Source organism: Amblyomma mixtum, chromosome 4 (assembly GCF_055824585.1).
Source record: "Amblyomma mixtum isolate Tamu chromosome 4, ASM5582458v1, whole genome shotgun sequence".
Taxonomy (NCBI): domain Eukaryota; kingdom Metazoa; phylum Arthropoda; class Arachnida; order Ixodida; family Ixodidae; genus Amblyomma; species Amblyomma mixtum.
This window is the reverse complement of record NC_143015.1, coordinates 156,095,434-156,112,691: the sequence shown is the minus strand read 5'-3', so window position 1 is coordinate 156,112,691 and position 17,258 is coordinate 156,095,434. Positions and strand designations below refer to the sequence as shown.

Here is a 17,258-nt window from a genome sequence, read left to right as displayed (position 1 = left end):
ACCTACACACGCAGACGACACGACTCGCACGCTCGAGAACATACGTGTCGCAAGATGGAACAACGCTTGGTATGTAAATAAGCGTTACATTAAGCGTTGCATTCGTCTGCGATTATACAACTTGTGAAATCTGCCGACTCTGTAGCTTCTGGCGACGGATGACAACGCTTGAATATGTAATGGGATAAGCGGTAGCTTCGCGCGGTCCATGACGTGTGCTAGGCCTTTCAGAAGAGATGCAAAGCGGTATAACTGGAGACCGCGCCTGAGCTTGATGCAACTGTGCTTTCTAGAGCAGTCTTTCGAGGGCGCAGTTCCAACACCACTGACGTCACGCGTCACCAAACACATTTCAAACGCTCAGTCAAGCAGTGTTCGAAAGACTGTCCTGGCTGGCGCGTGCCGAAATGAGGGACTCCTGATGACGCAACAGGCAAAATACAAACTACAGTCGAAGAATTGCGTCGTCTGAACACAAGGCCATCTCGTCTGCGTGAAAAATACTCCACGGCATTCTTAAAAGCTACATCGAAATGGCATTAGCAGTGATATGCATTCGTGCCGTTTGAAAGTTGTGACTGTCTGCTACATTTCCACCGTGACTGCAGATACGGCAGTTCATAAACTTGATCCTGTTTATGCTTTGGCTGCTATTATCATTGATAAATAAGAAAAAAAATAATTGAGTGACAGTATTAAGAAGAGGCTTGTTTACGGGCTATAAGCGAAAAGCAGCTGCTGGCGACATCGGGGATGTATGAATAATGTTTCGCTGTCGTTTTTAATATGTGTAAACTCATCAGTCTGTTTTGTACGGGGCACCACAGGGCGATTTTCCGTATTGTAATGCGTATTATCGTTCCGTTCTTCTGCTGTTAAACGCGCCTCTTAGTCTCGCTAAATGCTCACAGCTAGGAGTAAAATTAATCAACTGCAGTAGCAACAAGCATTCTTTATCCACTAAATCGTTGCGAATGTAGCGCTATCGTCTGAGCAACGCTTGTACCACGGCCAATAAAGAGAACGCGTGAGAAACGAAAGGCCTAGTGAGGACTAAACTCGAATGCAATATAAACAGTATAAACACACTGGAAGAAAAGTAGCGAATAAAGAAAAAGCGCCGAGAAGATCGCAGACGATAAACGGAAAGAACTTGCCGAGCTCTAATACCAACTGGAATTTGTCGCGACGGCGACCGCTGAGCTGATCGTCGCGTGTTCCCGGGGCTTATACGCGAGCACGGATAAGAACTCACGGATTCGCGCCTTCGCTAAACGACAGATCGCGATAACGCGCCGAAAGGCAAGAGTCCCGAGATAAAACGATAAAAAAAAAACGAAAACAAAAAACCCACCCGGTGAGAAAGCGAAGCCATGCATCCCGGCAACGCCGTCGTCTGCTGTCGAAGCAGACGGCACGAAAATCGAAGACAGTCGAAGCAGACGGCAAGAAAGAATAAAGCAGACGACGAAGCAGACGATGCAACGTTGGCTATCGGCTGGGAAACCAGTTTCTCCTCTCCGATTCGCTTTCGGGATTTCCTTCTTTCTGTCTCTATTTATCTTCACCGTACGGGCTTAAAAATGCCAACCAGTGTTCTTACACGGCGGGACTGGTGACTTCCTGGATATATACCGCTACAGGTCAAGCGATATAGAAGCAGGAACTCAAGGTCGTCTGCGCTCACTTTATCATCTGCTTCCTCTTTCTTTATGGTTCTGGCTTTGGCTTGTGTTGCATTTATGTGCGGTTTCGAAACGAACGGTTCTTTCTCCCGCGGGTCGCATATTTTCGGGGCGCAACACGTTAAACTGGAGATTTGCTCTTAGGGTCCCGTTTTAAAGCGAGTCTTGTTTCGTTCTAGGAATTCCGGCTTTCCAATATCTTCTTGTAGACAGAGAAAAAGAGAGGAATAAAAACACGAGTATGACGCCCAATTTGTTTCTCCAAACTTTCGGCTTTTGTCGGCCCGACGGGACTTCCTGCTACGTGCTATTTCGACGGGAATTCCCCGCCGAGGTCACGACACGCGGCACAAGATATATATCTGGGAACCAGCTCACGATTACGTCATTTTTAAGCGTCGGCTTGTGTACTCGAGCAAACGAGGCACCAGAAAGAAAATAAGAAATATTGAAATCACATGTTGCCTAGAGGAATTTTCCAGGTTGTTGGCGTTATCTTAGCTTCGTGTCGGACCGTTAGCTCTAATCCCTCTCATCGACTCGAACGCTTATCTCAGAAACGTATTCGGGCTTGTGCTCTTCTTGTGTTTTCTATTTTGTTGCTGTTGTTGCGCATGTTCTGTAGTTTGGAGAGCTTATTTACCGTTTCCGATCTCTTTCAAGTGTAGATTTGCTTGTAACCGTTCCTTGCGCCGGATTATACACTCTAAACAGAAGGGAGTAAAAAGGGTGTAAGCTGTAGTCTAGTACACCCTTTATATAAGAGAGTGTGCTAGAGGACATACTCCCTTTTTACTCCCTTCTGATAAGAGTGTACGGTCGCCACTCGTACTCGTTCCCGGTTAGCCATGCTTGTCTGTAATTAATTACTAAGCTCACTGTAAGCTGTAGTGTAGCACATCCTTTATATAAGAGAGTGCGCTAGAGGACATACTCCCTTTTTACTCCCTTCTGATAAGAGTGTACGGTCGCCACTCGTACTCGTTCCCGGTTAGCCATGCTTGTCTGTAATTAATTACTAAGCTCACTGTAAGCTGTAGTGTAGCACATCCTTTATATAAGAGAGTGTGCTAGAGGACATACTCCCTTTTTACTCCCTTCTGATAAGAGTGTACGGTCGCCACTCGTACTCGTTCCCGGTTAGCCATGCTTGTCTGTAATTAATTACTAAGCTCACTGTAAGCTGTAGTGTAGCACATCCTTTATATAAGAGAGTGCGCTAGAGGACATACTCCCTTTTTACTCCCTTCTGATAAGAGTGTACGGTCGCCACTCGTACTCGTTCCCGGTTAGCCATGCTTGTCTGTAATTAATTACTAAGCTCACTGTAAGCTGTAGTGTAGCACATCCTTTATAAAAGAGAGTGTGCTAGAGGACATACTCCCTTTTTACTCCCTTCTGATAAGAGTGTACGGTCGCCACTCGTACTCGTTCCCGGTTAGCCATGCTTGTCTGTAATTAATTACTAAGCTCACTGTAAGCTGTAGTGTAGCACATCCTTTATAAAAGAGAGTGTGCTAAAGGACATACTCCCTTTTTACTCCCTTCTGATAAGAGTGTACGGTCGCCACTCGTACTCGTTCCCGGTTAGCCATGCTTGTCTGTAATTAATTACTAAGCTCACTGTAAGCTGTAGTGTAGCACATCCTTTATAAAAGAGAGTGTGCTAGAGGACATACTCCCTTTTTACTCCCTTCTGATAAGAGTGTACGGTCGCCACTCGTACTCGTTCCCGGTTAGCCATGCTTGTCTGTAATTAATTACTAAGCTCACTGTAAGCTGTAGTGTAGCACATCCTTTATAAAAGAGAGTGTGCTAGAGGACATACTCCCTTTTTACTCCCTTCTGATAAGAGTGTACGGTCGCCACTCGTACTCTTTCCCGGTTAGCCATGCTTGTCTGTAATTAATTACTAAGCTCACTGTAAGCTGTAGTGTAGCACATCCTTTATAAAAGAGAGTGTGCTAGAGGACATACTCCCTTTTTACTCCCTTCTGATAAGAGTGTACGGTCGCCACTCGTACTCGTTCCCGGTTAGCCATGCTTGTCTGTAATTAATTACTAAGCTCACTGTAAGCTGTAGTGTAGCACATCCTTTATATAAGAGAGTGCGCTAGAGGACATACTCCCTTTTTACTCCCTTCTGATAAGAGTGTACGGTCGCCACTCGTACTCGTTCCCGGTTAGCCATGCTTGTCTGTAATTAATTACTAAGCTCACTGTAAGCTGTAGTGTAGCACATCCTTTATAAAAGAGAGTGTGCTAGAGGACATACTCCCTTTTTACTCCCTTCTGATAAGAGTGTACGGTCGCCACTCGTACTCGTTCCCGGTTAGCCATGCTTGTCTGTAATTAATTACTAAGCTCACTGTAAGCTGTAGTGTAGCACATCCTTTATAAAAGAGAGTGTGCTAGAGGACATACTCCCTTTTTACTCCCTTCTGATAAGAGTGTACGGTCGCCACTCGTACTCGTTCCCGGTTAGCCATGCTTGTCTGTAATTAATTACTAAGCTCACTGTAAGCTGTAGTGTAGCACATCCTTTATAAAAGAGAGTGTGCTAGAGGACATACTCCCTTTTTACTCCCTTCTGATAAGAGTGTACGGTCGCCACTCGTACTCGTTCCCGGTTAGCCATGCTTGTCTGTAATTAATTACTAAGCTCACTGTAAGCTGTAGTGTAGCACATCCTTTATAAAAGAGAGTGTGCTAGAGGACATACTCCCTTTTTACTCCCTTCTGATAAGAGTGTACGGTCGCCACTCGCACTTGTTCCCGGTTAGCCATGCTTGTCTGTAATTAATTACTAAGCTCACTGTAAGCTGTAGTGTAGCACATCCTTTATAAAAGAGAGTGTGCTAGAGGACATACTCCCTTTTTACTCCCTTCTGATAAGAGTGTACGGTCGCCACTCGTACTCGTTCCCGGTTAGCCATGCTTGTCTGTAATTAATTACTAAGCTCACTGTAAGCTGTAGTGTAGCACATCCTTTATAAAAGAGAGTGTGCTAGAGGACATACTCCCTTTTTACTCCCTTCTGATAAGAGTGTACGGTCGCCACTCGTACTCGTTCCCGGTTAGCCATGCTTGTCTGTAATTAATTACTAAGCTCACTGTAAGCTGTAGTGTAGCACATCCTTTATAAAAGAGAGTGTGCTAGAGGACATACTCCCTTTTTACTCCCTTCTGATAAGAGTGTACGGTCGCCACTCGTACTCGTTCCCGGTTAGCCATGCTTGTCTGTAATTAATTACTAAGCTCAACATAAGCTGTAGTGTAGCACATCCTTTATAAAAGAGAGTGTGCTAGAGGACATACTCCCTTTTTACTCCCTTCTGATAAGAGTGTACGGTCGCCACTCGTACTCGTTCCCGGTTAGCCATGCTTGTCTGTAATTAATTACTAAGCTCACTGTAAGCTGTAGTGTAGCACATCCTTTATAAAAGAGAGTGTGCTAGAGGACATACTCCCTTTTTACTCCCTTCTGATAAGTGTGTACGGTCGCCACTCGTACTCGTTCCCGGTTAGCCATGCTTGTCTGTAATTAATTACTAAGCTCACTGGCCGAGGTACGCTATCTACCTTTGGTAGCTATTCTGAATAATCATTTCCGGTTCTTGAAGGTATGTTTGGAAGCTTTGTGTCAAATGGAATGAATTCTGAACACAGCAGCCCACAGTGCAGCGGACGAGCATATAGAGAGGCATTCTGGGGAAATTATTATCTAGACCACAAATCTCGCGGTGTGATTCTGGCTTTCGTAACGGCAGATGAATAAGTGAGCGACCCCTTTGCTGATTGTTTGCGGTACGTCCAGTTGTTCACCGTGTTTTCTCGGTTACAACGCTATCGATAACTATTAAACTACCACCAGTACCAACCTCCTGATGTGGTCAACCGCAGGCATCGGCGTTGCGAGTTACTGTAATTCTGACCTCTCGTTGATTGCCACTTTTCTCAGATGTATATTAAATTAAGAATACATTGAAGCTGTAATTATATTAAAACTGTACGCATTTGGCCACAACTGGCAAAGGACAGGCTTAATTAAAGAGACATGGGAGGGGCCACTGCCCTGCAGTGGGCATACTTAGGCTGCTGACGATGATATTAAATTGCTGTTCACAGCTCAGGTCTTTGACCGCTGAGTTAATTAGCGAAGCAGTGGACAGTTTCAAGCTCCGAGCGTGCGAATTCCGAAACCGCGAGCTGAGAATGCCTCGGTAGCCCAGTCATCGCGTCGCAGGCGACGAAATGAAATTCATTTCCAGCCGGCATGGTCCGCTCCCGCTTAGACAGTGTCGGCGTTGCCAGCTCCCGGTCAGTAGCAGCTTTTGCAGTTCGGTCGACGACTGCACCCGTCGGTGCCTGCATGCTTCGAAGCTGTCGGATTAGGGAGTGTCATAATAACAGGATTCTCCCCTCATGCCTCTCTTGAAGGGCGAAGAATAAGGAAGGGGATGGGTGAGTGCCAGTGGAAGAAGAGATGATAATGCGTGTTATATTAATAACCAATGAAAGAGAGAGGGAAGGGTGAGGGGAAGCAGCCCCGAAGCTTTCTCTCTGCGGAGGGCAACACACCGTGTCTAAATAAAAAGCTGAGAAAGATTTTGCACCGCACTCTTCACGCAAGGCAACACGGGGAGGGGGGCAAGAGGCGTATATATTTCGTGGCCGGGCCGAGTGTTTTTTTGGCAGGGTGTAATTTGCACGGCGGGAAACCCCCTTCGAGCTCCCCCTCAACATTGGTGCAAGCAAGCTTACCCCGTCGTCTACCCCCCTCCCCCCTCAATCTCTAGTCCCTCTACTAGCCACCAACCAACAACCATCGCCACCACCACTGGGGCCCCCGAGAGACGTCCAGGGCTTCTGCTCAAGCTTGCCGCTTGAATTTTCTCCCCGAGGTTGGTCGTACGGCGTTGTTCATCGAACGCGGCGCTGTGCGCGTTCATTGGCCTCTAGAGGGGGGTTACTTCCTTTTTTGTTCAAAAGCACGAGACGTTGGCGCTGGCGTTCTTCTTGGCGGCGTGCCGATCTCTCTTGCCGTCGCCGACGTCTGCTAGCGGGTGTGTGCGCAGAAATGGATGCCCCCGCTGTCGTCTGCTCGCTGGGTTCCGTGCGCTCTGGTTGTTGTTGTCGTCTGCTTGCCGTGCAACGCGGTTCATTCCACCAAGGGGGCGCGCTCGAATGCGTTTTGCTTCGGGGCCGCCCGTCGTCGTCTGCTTTCGTGTGGTGTCTAGGCAACGTGTATAGCCAAGGGTTGTGCCCAAAGATGGATGCCCTGTCGTCTGCGTCGTATGTTTGTACCGCGCTGGCTCGCGCATGCGGAGGTTCGTGGCCATGCTGTCTGCGGTAAACGGGCTTGTCTGAGCTGGCTTTTCCTTTTACTTGTTCTCTTTTTTTTTGCTCTCGCTTCTTTTTCTATTATTTTTTCATCGCACAGCACTGCGCTCATAGAGTGCACTGCGTGAGGTTGGATGCCAGCATGGGGGCTGGCGAACGGAGAACGCTTGAGCTTTTTGTGAATGTCTCAGTCGGTACCATTCATATCCGGCTCTCCAGTCAAGACATTCATTGCAATGCTTATAAATGATGTGTAGACAGCAGCTGCACAGTGTTTGGTGAGCATTACAGGAAAGATTGAATATCATTGGCTGTGGACGAGGAAAGATTATTTCAAACTTCTAAGGCGGTATACACTGAACATTAAGGTGCATTTCTCCTTCTGTAAGCGTTGTTTCTCAGTATATATAAGGACGGGGTTAATGGGAGAGACATGGGAGAGGCATTTGCCCTGTAGTGGGCGTAGTCAGGCTGATGGTGATGATGATGAAAGATAACCTATCCGTATCGACCCACTCCATGCTCTGTTCTACGACTTCTATTGTCATTTTGCAACTACAGCGAACACAAAGCAGCTCTGAAGATTTTCGAACTCTCTGCCTCGTTCTTACAGCGCAGTTTCGTGAGAGGAGATTTAAAATGCTGTTTGCTAAGCTGTACAAAGTTGACATTGAAATTTTATTTACATGCAAATTACATTGTTCGTAAATGTGCAATGTCATAAGCGAAAGTTTACACTGTTCTCCAGATTGAAAACTCAGATTTTTTTTTCTTTAGAAATAAACACTGCGGTAGGAGTGGTCACCTCTGAGACCTTCCTGAACTAAGCAAGTTTTGGAAAGTGGTTAACCTCCTGTGCCGCGCATGACTGCAGCAAAATTTCCTCGTTATATCTGTACATTTAGGTGTTTGGAGGTTTTTCTCGTACCGTCTACACCATATTGTTTTCCCGTGAGTAGGGTGACGCAGCTGAACTGTTTTAATTTCTTAAAAAGAAATTTCTGCTTAATGCGCTACACCGGCAGCATACCGGCTCCTAGGAAACCTTCAGCCCCATTACTTGCTCTATCCTGCGGCCCTACGCCAGTGGCTTCAAATCAACATGTTCGCTGACACAGAATATTTATTTGAAATCTCTGTTCCGCTTGTCTGATAAAGTAGGCTTTGGTATAACTCCTCCCATCCTCGCCTAAAATAAGAAAGCTTGCAACTCGCCACTAAGCACACACGAACGAAATTTACATTGCCTCCATACTCGTTAAAATTATCGCAAAATAAAAAAAAATGCACCATTCTCGTTCTTTGTATTCATCGTTAGTCATTATACGTTGTCGTTCGTTGTAGTACTAGCATGAAACTTGTGTGCTAAATGCAACGCTCATCTGCTTTGCACCGGCAGGTGATCTGACTAGAACAATGTATCCGTTGTTGTCACTGCTAGTAATGGATCACGACTATTCACGGCTTGTAATAAATAAAAACTGCGCGCATTCTTCTACATCAACAGCAGCTGATGCCTATAGAAGTGGCTTACACTCTCTAACGCACACCCATACGCGCACGCTAGCAAGTAAGCATTCCTTCGCTGACACCTCAGAGGAACGCATTAGCAGTCGGAGTCATTATCTACTTGCATGCGATACAAACTGCCGAAAGAACTTGCTGACAGGACCAGGCGTCCATACACGAAGCCAGACCAAGCCAAGCCAGTCTGAGCAGCCACATTCATCCGCGTTTTAATTACCCGCACGAATTACCGTGCCGCCCACTCTACCGCCTGGCAGTGAGCACACAGTATACATACGTATATAGGTGTATAATAAGCTTCTATCACGAACGGATTGCGCCACAGGCAGCGGCGGTCTAACTCACCGTACACACACGCTCTGTACCACAGCACCGTGAGTCCCGTAGGTGTTTGCACGACTTTCGCCGCTACCTACCTTGCGTAACCCTAAACCCGCGAGCCGCTTACTTTTCGAGTATACCTTCTGCGTCGTGACGGAAGCGTATACGCATACTGCTGCTGTTGGCATCGAAGGTTTTCGACCCCGACGAAAAGAATTACGAAACTGGCTTCTGCCGCCGCCTTGCGCGGCAAAGTGAAAAAAAAAAGAAGACAAGAAAACCACAGGGAGCGGCGCGCCAGTGCGCGTACGGGCCTTCAATAAACACGAACTCAGAGCGGAGACGGCTGGTTAGGCTTAGCGAAAGTGGCCCCGCGCGCTGCACCCCGCTAGGGGGCAGCACGCGCCTACGGGGCCTCAGTTTTCTCCGCCCCGCAGCCGCCGGCTTTATTAGGGGGCCCCGGTTTAGGATGGTGGCGTGCAGCCTGCTCTCGCTTTTTTTGTCTCTCTTTGTATTTCTTCCTTCGTTTCTTCCTTCGCCTTATTCTGGTCTTTACGGTTTCACGGACGCCCGCCATGCCTGCGTGCTCCTGCCCTTCCCGGAGAAGGTTCGATGCGAGCGCACAACACGCACGCCACCTGGGGCGACTCTTCCTCCACTTTGTTTCTCCGCACGAAATTTTCGTCTGCTTTATATTCCACAACGCAGGATTTCGTTATGTCTGCGTTTTTCACGGCAATACATACCCTGTTTTCTCCTGTTTAATCCTCGTCAGTTTCGTCTGCTCCCTGCTTTGCATTCCTCAATAGCTTTTTCTTCGTCTGCTTCTTCTTAACGTTTCACTTCGTCGTGTACAGTCTGCAAGTTGAGCTGTTCTAATAGAGGGCGTTCTTCAATGTTTTCATTTATCGTCTGCTCGCGCTTTGACGATCGGCCATTCTTTCCACGCAGTGCTTTTGATGCGCTTGTTTTCCGCGATGGCAGCAGGTATTAGCGCGAACATAAATTATTCAGATATTGTATTTCTCCGTTTTATTTCCTCCTTTGATTTGTTTTTGTCGTCTGCGTTGCTTGTTTTGTGCCTCCTTTCCCTCTGATCCTCTCCTCTACGCTCGGATGTTTTCCCTCATGGGCCGATGCAAAGCCATTATTTACGAGCCGAGCCATAGGCTATAAATAAGCCGGAAGAGAAGTGAACAAAATGGCGCCGCCGCTGGCCGCACTGGGACCGGGGTCGACGCTGTTGACCCCGCGCTATTATCTGACGCCGCCGCCCGCTTCCTTTAATCCGTTTGCTTCGCTCGTTATTTGCATTTTGGGATTGGTTTCGTCATGGACTCTCACCGCGCTGTTATGTGCTATCGAGAGGCTGTATACACTGGGGCTGGCTTTGTGAGCCCTACTGCAGTACCTTGGCCGTGGTTGATGGTTACGGGACTCTGCAGGAGACGCTTACCCGAACATTACCCATCGTTTCTGGTTGTTAGATGAGGTCACGCGATTGGCATAACGTATGAGGTATGCCACTGATGTGGCCGTGTAAGTGTGTAAATAATCGTGGCCACGTAACGCAAGGGTTCCAAGTTTTGCCACCAGGAAACTCGCGTTTTTGTTTTGGTTGTTTTTATTCGGGAATTTCCTGAGGAGTTTTCATCAGAACGAAAAACTTGCATAGTTCTTAGTACGATGCCAGTGAGCCAGTCTCGAAGATAACGAACGTCGACCCAGTTGTCTTTGCAGTTATTGTATAATATATATAAATTACTTCGAAATATTATACATATTGTATTATAATATGTCATATATCGCATTATATTTGACCTTGTGATGGGCGGAATTTTGACGATTGGTCTGAACTACATAGTTCAGAATCAATTACGTCATCATTTCGGTTCTGTTCGGATGTAGTCGAAAGAAAAAAGGTCCCGAAGTCATCTATTAGCCTATGGAGGAAGTTGTTGGTTAGGTGGCCATAACCAGTTGTTCGGTCGGGACTGTAGTGTCAGCAGCGGAAACGGACGTGAAGAAGTGATTCGCGTGGCTGCCTGCACCAAAATATCCTTAGGTATTCACGAAACATGTGATAGGAGCTCTCAATGAAGTGCCAATATTAATCAATAAATTCCTAATCAAAGTCAGTGAAAAGTCTGTGGAACGCTGATTAGTGAGTGCTTCAGTGGAGCGAGTCCAAACAGCAAGCACAGGGTGACGTGGAAGTTGCATGTTTCGGTTGGTTGGTTTATGGGGTTTAACGTCCCAAAGCGACTAAGGCTATGAGAGACGCCGTAGTGGAGGGCTCCGGAAATTTCGACCACCTGGGGTTCTTTAGCGTGCACTGACATCGCACAGTACACGGGCCTCTAGAATTTCTCCTCCAAAGAAATTCGGCCGCCGCGGCCGGGATCGAACCCGCGTCTTTCGGGTCAGCAGCCGAGCACCGTGCAAGATAAGTTTTTTGTCAGTGTTTCTGAACTGTATCAGGAACAGTGCTCGCTTTAGGAGACACAGCTAGCGCCCTTCAACAAAGCACAGTTTGTGATAAGAGCTGACTTGGTTTCTCTGTGGTAAATACAAACAATGCTGTACAACTTACAAATGTGCCACTATGCGTTTTTTTTAGGAGTTTGTAAATGGTTATAAAGATCTGCTGAAATCCAGAGATAACGTGCAGACTACTGACGGTTATCTTAAATGCCTTATACCAGTTCTGCACGCAGTACATTTCAAAGATGGGATCTTTCAGAATCGGCGTACAGTGTTCTCAGTTCACTCTGTATCGAGTCCCACAGAGCGTCGCAAGCCCACGCAATTTGCTTACACCGTGCAGTTCTTGTTGCTATTGTGGAGAGCAAGGTATAAAGAAATGCCAAAACAAATTTCCTGACGCCCTCCAAGGAACTTATTTCAGTAACCAGGTTCTTCTTATTGCGGTTGCGAGTCCTTCCCGATTGCGATCAGCTTAATCGTCAATCGTCTGGACAGGAAAGCCTCAAGAAAGAAAGAGTCCACTGTAATAGACACACGACACCCTACAAAAAAAAAAAAATACGGTAGAATGTTTCCTTGAAGATCAAAATTAAGGAGAATCCACCAAGGTGGAGTAGATTTGTATTAAGGGAGTAATTACTCATTAGCATTCACCCAAGCGCAGCCATACGGCTACAGAGATTGCACGGAAACTTCGTATTTGAAGAAAAATTCGTCCTCGTCCGGGGTTCGAACCCGGGACCACCGCTTCACCGGAGCAGTCGTTCTACGTACTGAACTAACCGGGAGATGGTAGGGCGGGAGTTAATTGATCAATAATTCGAAGTTGGAACGGCGTTGGTCAAAGTATAAAAGATCCAAGGAAAGGAATGCCTGTGTTACGTATAGAAGCATTGAAACCTTCATACATTGCACTGTGTGCCTGGAGAGTTCCACTTACAGAAACTAAGCAGCCGAGTTCGCTTGGAACCATCCAAGCGAAACAAAGCACTCAGAGAAGAGAGAGAGAGATCGAAATGCATTGCGTGTACGTAGCACGCGACTGGCCCCTTCACGCCATCTCCGTGGCGCGCGCATATAATAACGCGGCCCGTTTCCAGCCTGATGGATCGACCGCAGCTTCGTCATTAATATTTGTTCGGCTCGGATGACTGATCCAGGCGGCCTCGGCTCGGAATGATTTGCGCGCCGCCGTCCAAGGTCCTGTCGTGTCCCAAATGAACTTTCATCCGGCATATCATTCGCGCTCTGCTTATTACGTTCCCTGCCGCCTTCTCTTATGGCGCTGGCATGTTTATTGTACCTTCGTGTGAGCCACCTTCGTGCCAACTGCCCCCCCCCCCCCCCCCCACATCCCCCCAAGGCAGCTGCGGAAGCCGCGTGTATGTATATATCTGATACAAAGAACAGGCTGACGCGTGTTCTCGTTGATGGCAGTCGGCGGTTATAACACGTTGGCCGACGCCGCCGGCAACTGCAGAGCTACAATGCACATCGGAAACTATAGATTGTTCCCTTTGGCTCCGTTAGGTTGCCTGTCTCTAGCGTAGCGTTTAGTCGAGTCGGTCGTACTGCGGCAAGGGGAAATTACTGTTCGGGAATATATCTGCCTTAAACTACCCAATGGACATTAAAATTACCCTGGACGACCTTCAGACGTTTAGGACGTCCAAGAGAAATCCAGTCTCCATTGGTTACAGCCACGTGCCTATGAATGCGGGGTCAATGAAATTTATTGTTGGGAAATATATCTGCCTTAAACTACCCAATGGACGTTGAAATTGCCCTGGACAACATTCGGATGTTTAGGACGTCCGCAGGACCTCCATGGGAGTTCTAGCGTCCATTGGGTACAGGCAGCAGCCTGTGACTGTGATGTTGCTTTTAAAAAGCTCTATGCATGTCAGTACGCGGGTGACGATTCAAGTGCTTTTTTCTTGCGTTCCGAGGTATCCACGCATGCGAAGAGACAGCAGAAACAAAGCGAAGCAATGAAGAACAATGAAGAGAATGAAAGCAAGAACAAAGGAAGAAAAAGAATTAAATAAAGAAAGGGAGAAAGGGGAAAGGAAGGAAGGAAAGAAATAAACAAAGAAGGAAGGAATTAAAGAAACAAAGAAGGAAAGAAAGAACGAAAGAAAGATGGAAAGAAAGAAGAGAAGAAAGAGAAAGAAAGGCCAGACATACTCCCTCGATGAGGCCGAAAACCGAAAAGGAGAACAGTCGCAAGTCCAGTGCACTCTTAGCTGCAACCTCATCAACGCCCGCTCCAGAACAGGCAGTTCCTCATTCGTCCCACATACGCGCGTAATTCGGAGGCAATCTCTGGCGGGATTATTTCAGAGGCGAAGCAAGCGGCCACAGAAAAGTCAGCTCACATTAGCAGCTGGGCGTCTGGCCACGTTCTTTACGCCTCCTGATTGCACAGAAACCTTGGTAACAACACTCTAACACAGCACAAAGGCACCTTGAAATGAAGGGCACACATTTGCAGCTACAATCAGTGCACACATTGCAGCTACAATCAGTGCGCGGAAAAAAGCCAGTGTGCAACTCTATTGAAAGCACACGTACGCTATACAAAACCACGTTCAGCACCGAGCCAACGGAACGCAATCTTCGGGACACCCATCGTTACTGCCTCCCATTACAGATGGCGCTACGCTTCTGAATGCGTCGTTTGAGTTCCCGAGAAAAAGAAATTAAGTCAAAAGGAGACAGCCTTTCGATTTGAGCGTTTTGTGTGCATGAAAAGTAATTGCGCCGTCAGCTCAGAGTTGCGTGCTGAACTCTGTATCGGGTTATTCCTAGCTAGCGAAATAATTACACGTTTCGCCCGTACAATGGGGTCAGCGTGTACACAATGGTTTTGGCAGTGGTAAAATGCGTTTATCGCCCGCGAGACCAAAAAAAAAAAGGCGCGAGGCGAGAAAACAAAAACAAAATTGACCTCATCTTCTCTGCTCCGAAAGGCGCGAGCAATGGAACGCTTTGGCACTGGCGTTCTTCGTTGCCGTGAACTTGTGAAAAAGCAAAAAAAAAAAAAAAACGAGTTGCGTGCCCTTCACGCTTGGGCTTCTAATTTTGTTTTGCTCGTTGGTTTCGCTTCGGCTGCCTTCTGCTTTACATGTTTCCTTAGCTTGAGCGTTGCACGGTCAGACCATCGAGCCGTGAATGGTTGAGCGCTTTCTGGTTTTTAAAAGAGCCCTCCGTGCCAGTGAGATTGCTCGCGTGTAGGCACGCAGACGAACGCAGTCCACCGATGCGCTCTGTTTCGTCTGCTTCTTGCCAGGGTTCGTCTGCTCCGTTGTGGTCCTTATCGCTTAGGGCTCTCCTATATACATGACTCTTGCAAGATTTCGTGCGCAGAAGAACTTTATGCAGCCATTTTGACTTTTCTCTTCAAAACACTGAATTAGTGCTCTGTAACGTATCGTTTACGCTGTACATGCGAGTCAGTATTCGCAGCCGAGTTTGAACAGCTCAGCATGGTACGGAGGTGTGCAAGTTTGTTCCTTTGCACGAGACGCCTCAGCATACAGGCAGGACGCACCACGGAGTGTATATATGCTTCTGCCTGCAACTGCGACAGACCATTTAAATCGGCGTCACTTCTTAGATGAAACACTGTCGACTACTTTGTAGCTTTAAGAAAGTTCGAGTTTAGTTTCGGTGTCCAGGATGTCTTGATAATAACAAACAGGGTTCGATCCCCCCCGCGGCTGTCGTACTTCGATGGGGGCGATATGCTAGACGCCCGTGTACTGTGCGATGTCAGTGCACGCTAAAGAACCCCAGGTGGTGGAAATTATCCGGAGCCCTCCACTACGGCGTCCCTCATAGCCTGAGTCGCTTTTTGATGTGAAAACAATCTAAACTAAAGAACTGTCGACCCACATCTCAGATCAAGACTCTCACCCAGAATTCCTCGACAACTGGAAACACTTTATCACCGACTTCGTCTCAATGCTGCATATACAAACAGCTTGCGATACCGTTTTGGACAAATGAACAGTCCTCATTGTGACAACTGTGCCTCGATAGAAACGATGGAACATATCCTGCTTGAGTGCCCTGCGTATGCTAACGAGCGTGCGTACTATGAACATTGCATGCAGAAGCTCTGCCCAGTGCCCCTAACAATGGACAAAGTTTTAGGTCCCTTAGCCTGCTTCAGGCAACACAGACTTGCAATGAACTTTCTTTTTACATATTTAAAAGACATTGGACATATCGATAAGCTTTAAATTCGCTTGCACGTTACTTTCATGCATTCTTCATGCAGTGAACTTCGTCAGCCCATTTGTCGGACTATGCACTCCATCATTCCATAGGTTACATCAATACTCGCCATTGCATCCTTAGTGCCCATTTCATGGCCGCATTTTATCTTCGTTTTTTTTTCCACCTCTTCCACGCTGCTCTCCTTCTGGCTTCATCTCCCAAATTCCCCTCCCTACGCAGAGTAGCATGCCAGCGATATTGAAACGCCGGCTAAATTATCTGTATTTCACTAAAGAGTCTCTCTCTCTCTCTCCGGGTATATTCCCTCAGTCTGTACTTTGACGAAATCATTCCTGTGACACGGTTTTCGTGGAAGGTTTCTTGCGGCTTTGCCAATAGCGTTTTATTCCGCGTGTGTTGTGTATAATACGAATCAGTAGAGCATTTCTCAGAAGAGGTGTTCGCAACCTGACTTGCGGAGCTGTGCTGGCTTGTTGAATGTTTGATCCGTCACTGGTTGATATTTTGTTGGCACTGAAACTCTCTTGGACGTCCTGGGGACGTTATAGACGTCTTGCAGACGTCCAGTATCGTTTCAGTGCCCATTGGGTAGTAGCAAGACATCTGTGAAGCAATTATCATAAAATACAGTGTACAGTTTAATGAGACTATTAGGAAGTCAAGCAGTAGAATATAATCGACTTTAACGAAACACTTTAGGAAGCCAAGCAATAAAAAATAATCGATTGGGAGTCGCTAAGTATATTATACCTTTCTCCGCAGGCGTGTACTTGGAGCCCGCCCCCCGAGGCCCTCCGCTGGCGCCCTCTGTCGCGGACCAGGCCGGAGGGAGCGTCACCCTGGTGGCCGCAGCCATGTTGCCGCCTGGCGTGCGACAGTCGTCCGTCGCCAGGGGTGACGGGGGCCTGCGCGACACCAAGAGCGTCTGGGAGCTGCGCTTCGCATACAAGGTATACACCTCCCTACCCGCGCACGACGGCAAGCATGCATGCATTCTGATACACACCTTGTGGTGTTGACGAGTTCCTCATGACGACCAGAACGCAGCTCTTACAAAAATGTCTTTAAACAGTCTATAGACTGTCTATAGACTTTCTTTAGACAAATCGAATTTCGATGGAGGTGAAATTGTATAGGCCCATGTACTGTGCGGTGTCAGTGCACGTTAAAGAACCCCCAGGTGGTCGAAATTTTCGGAGCCCTCCACTACGGCGTCCCTCATAGCCGGCGTCACTTTGGAACGTTAAACCCCATAAACCATAAAACAAACCACAGAAAAACCCTCTAGACTATTCTATAGGCAATGTAAATCCTATAGACATTCCATAAAGAACAGATTTAAGGCCATACACTTTCAGTAGACTTTTGTCTACAGACAGTCTATAGGATATGAATAGATTAGACAAAAAGATTTTCTATAGGAAGGCAACAGGGACTAGGAGAAGTCTGTAGACACTATATACATCATTTCGGTAAGGGCGTTTTCGTGGTTCCACAAACAATCGCGCTGCGTCTGGCCGCGGTGTGCGACATTAGGAAACAAGATGCAATGCACTTGTTTTGTTGTTGAATGCAAACAAGATGCAAAGCATTGTCGGAGACCAAAATCTTCAGAACGCTAGAAAAGCAATCCAGACGTATGTGAGCCAT

The 17,258-nt window shown here is 47.1% G+C and overlaps 1 protein-coding gene across 1 annotated transcript in view; it reads left to right on the top strand.

Annotated features, from left to right (window-relative positions):
• Nucleotides 1–17,258, top strand: part of mwh (multiple wing hairs) — a 230,814-nt gene that overhangs the window by 140,350 nt on the left and 73,206 nt on the right. Inside the window, exon 2 of the mRNA XM_089541011.1 lies at nucleotides 16,371–16,558. Within this exon, the coding sequence (XP_089397137.1) occupies nucleotides 16,371–16,558 (188 nt within the window). The remainder of the gene's footprint in view (nucleotides 1–16,370; nucleotides 16,559–17,258) is intronic.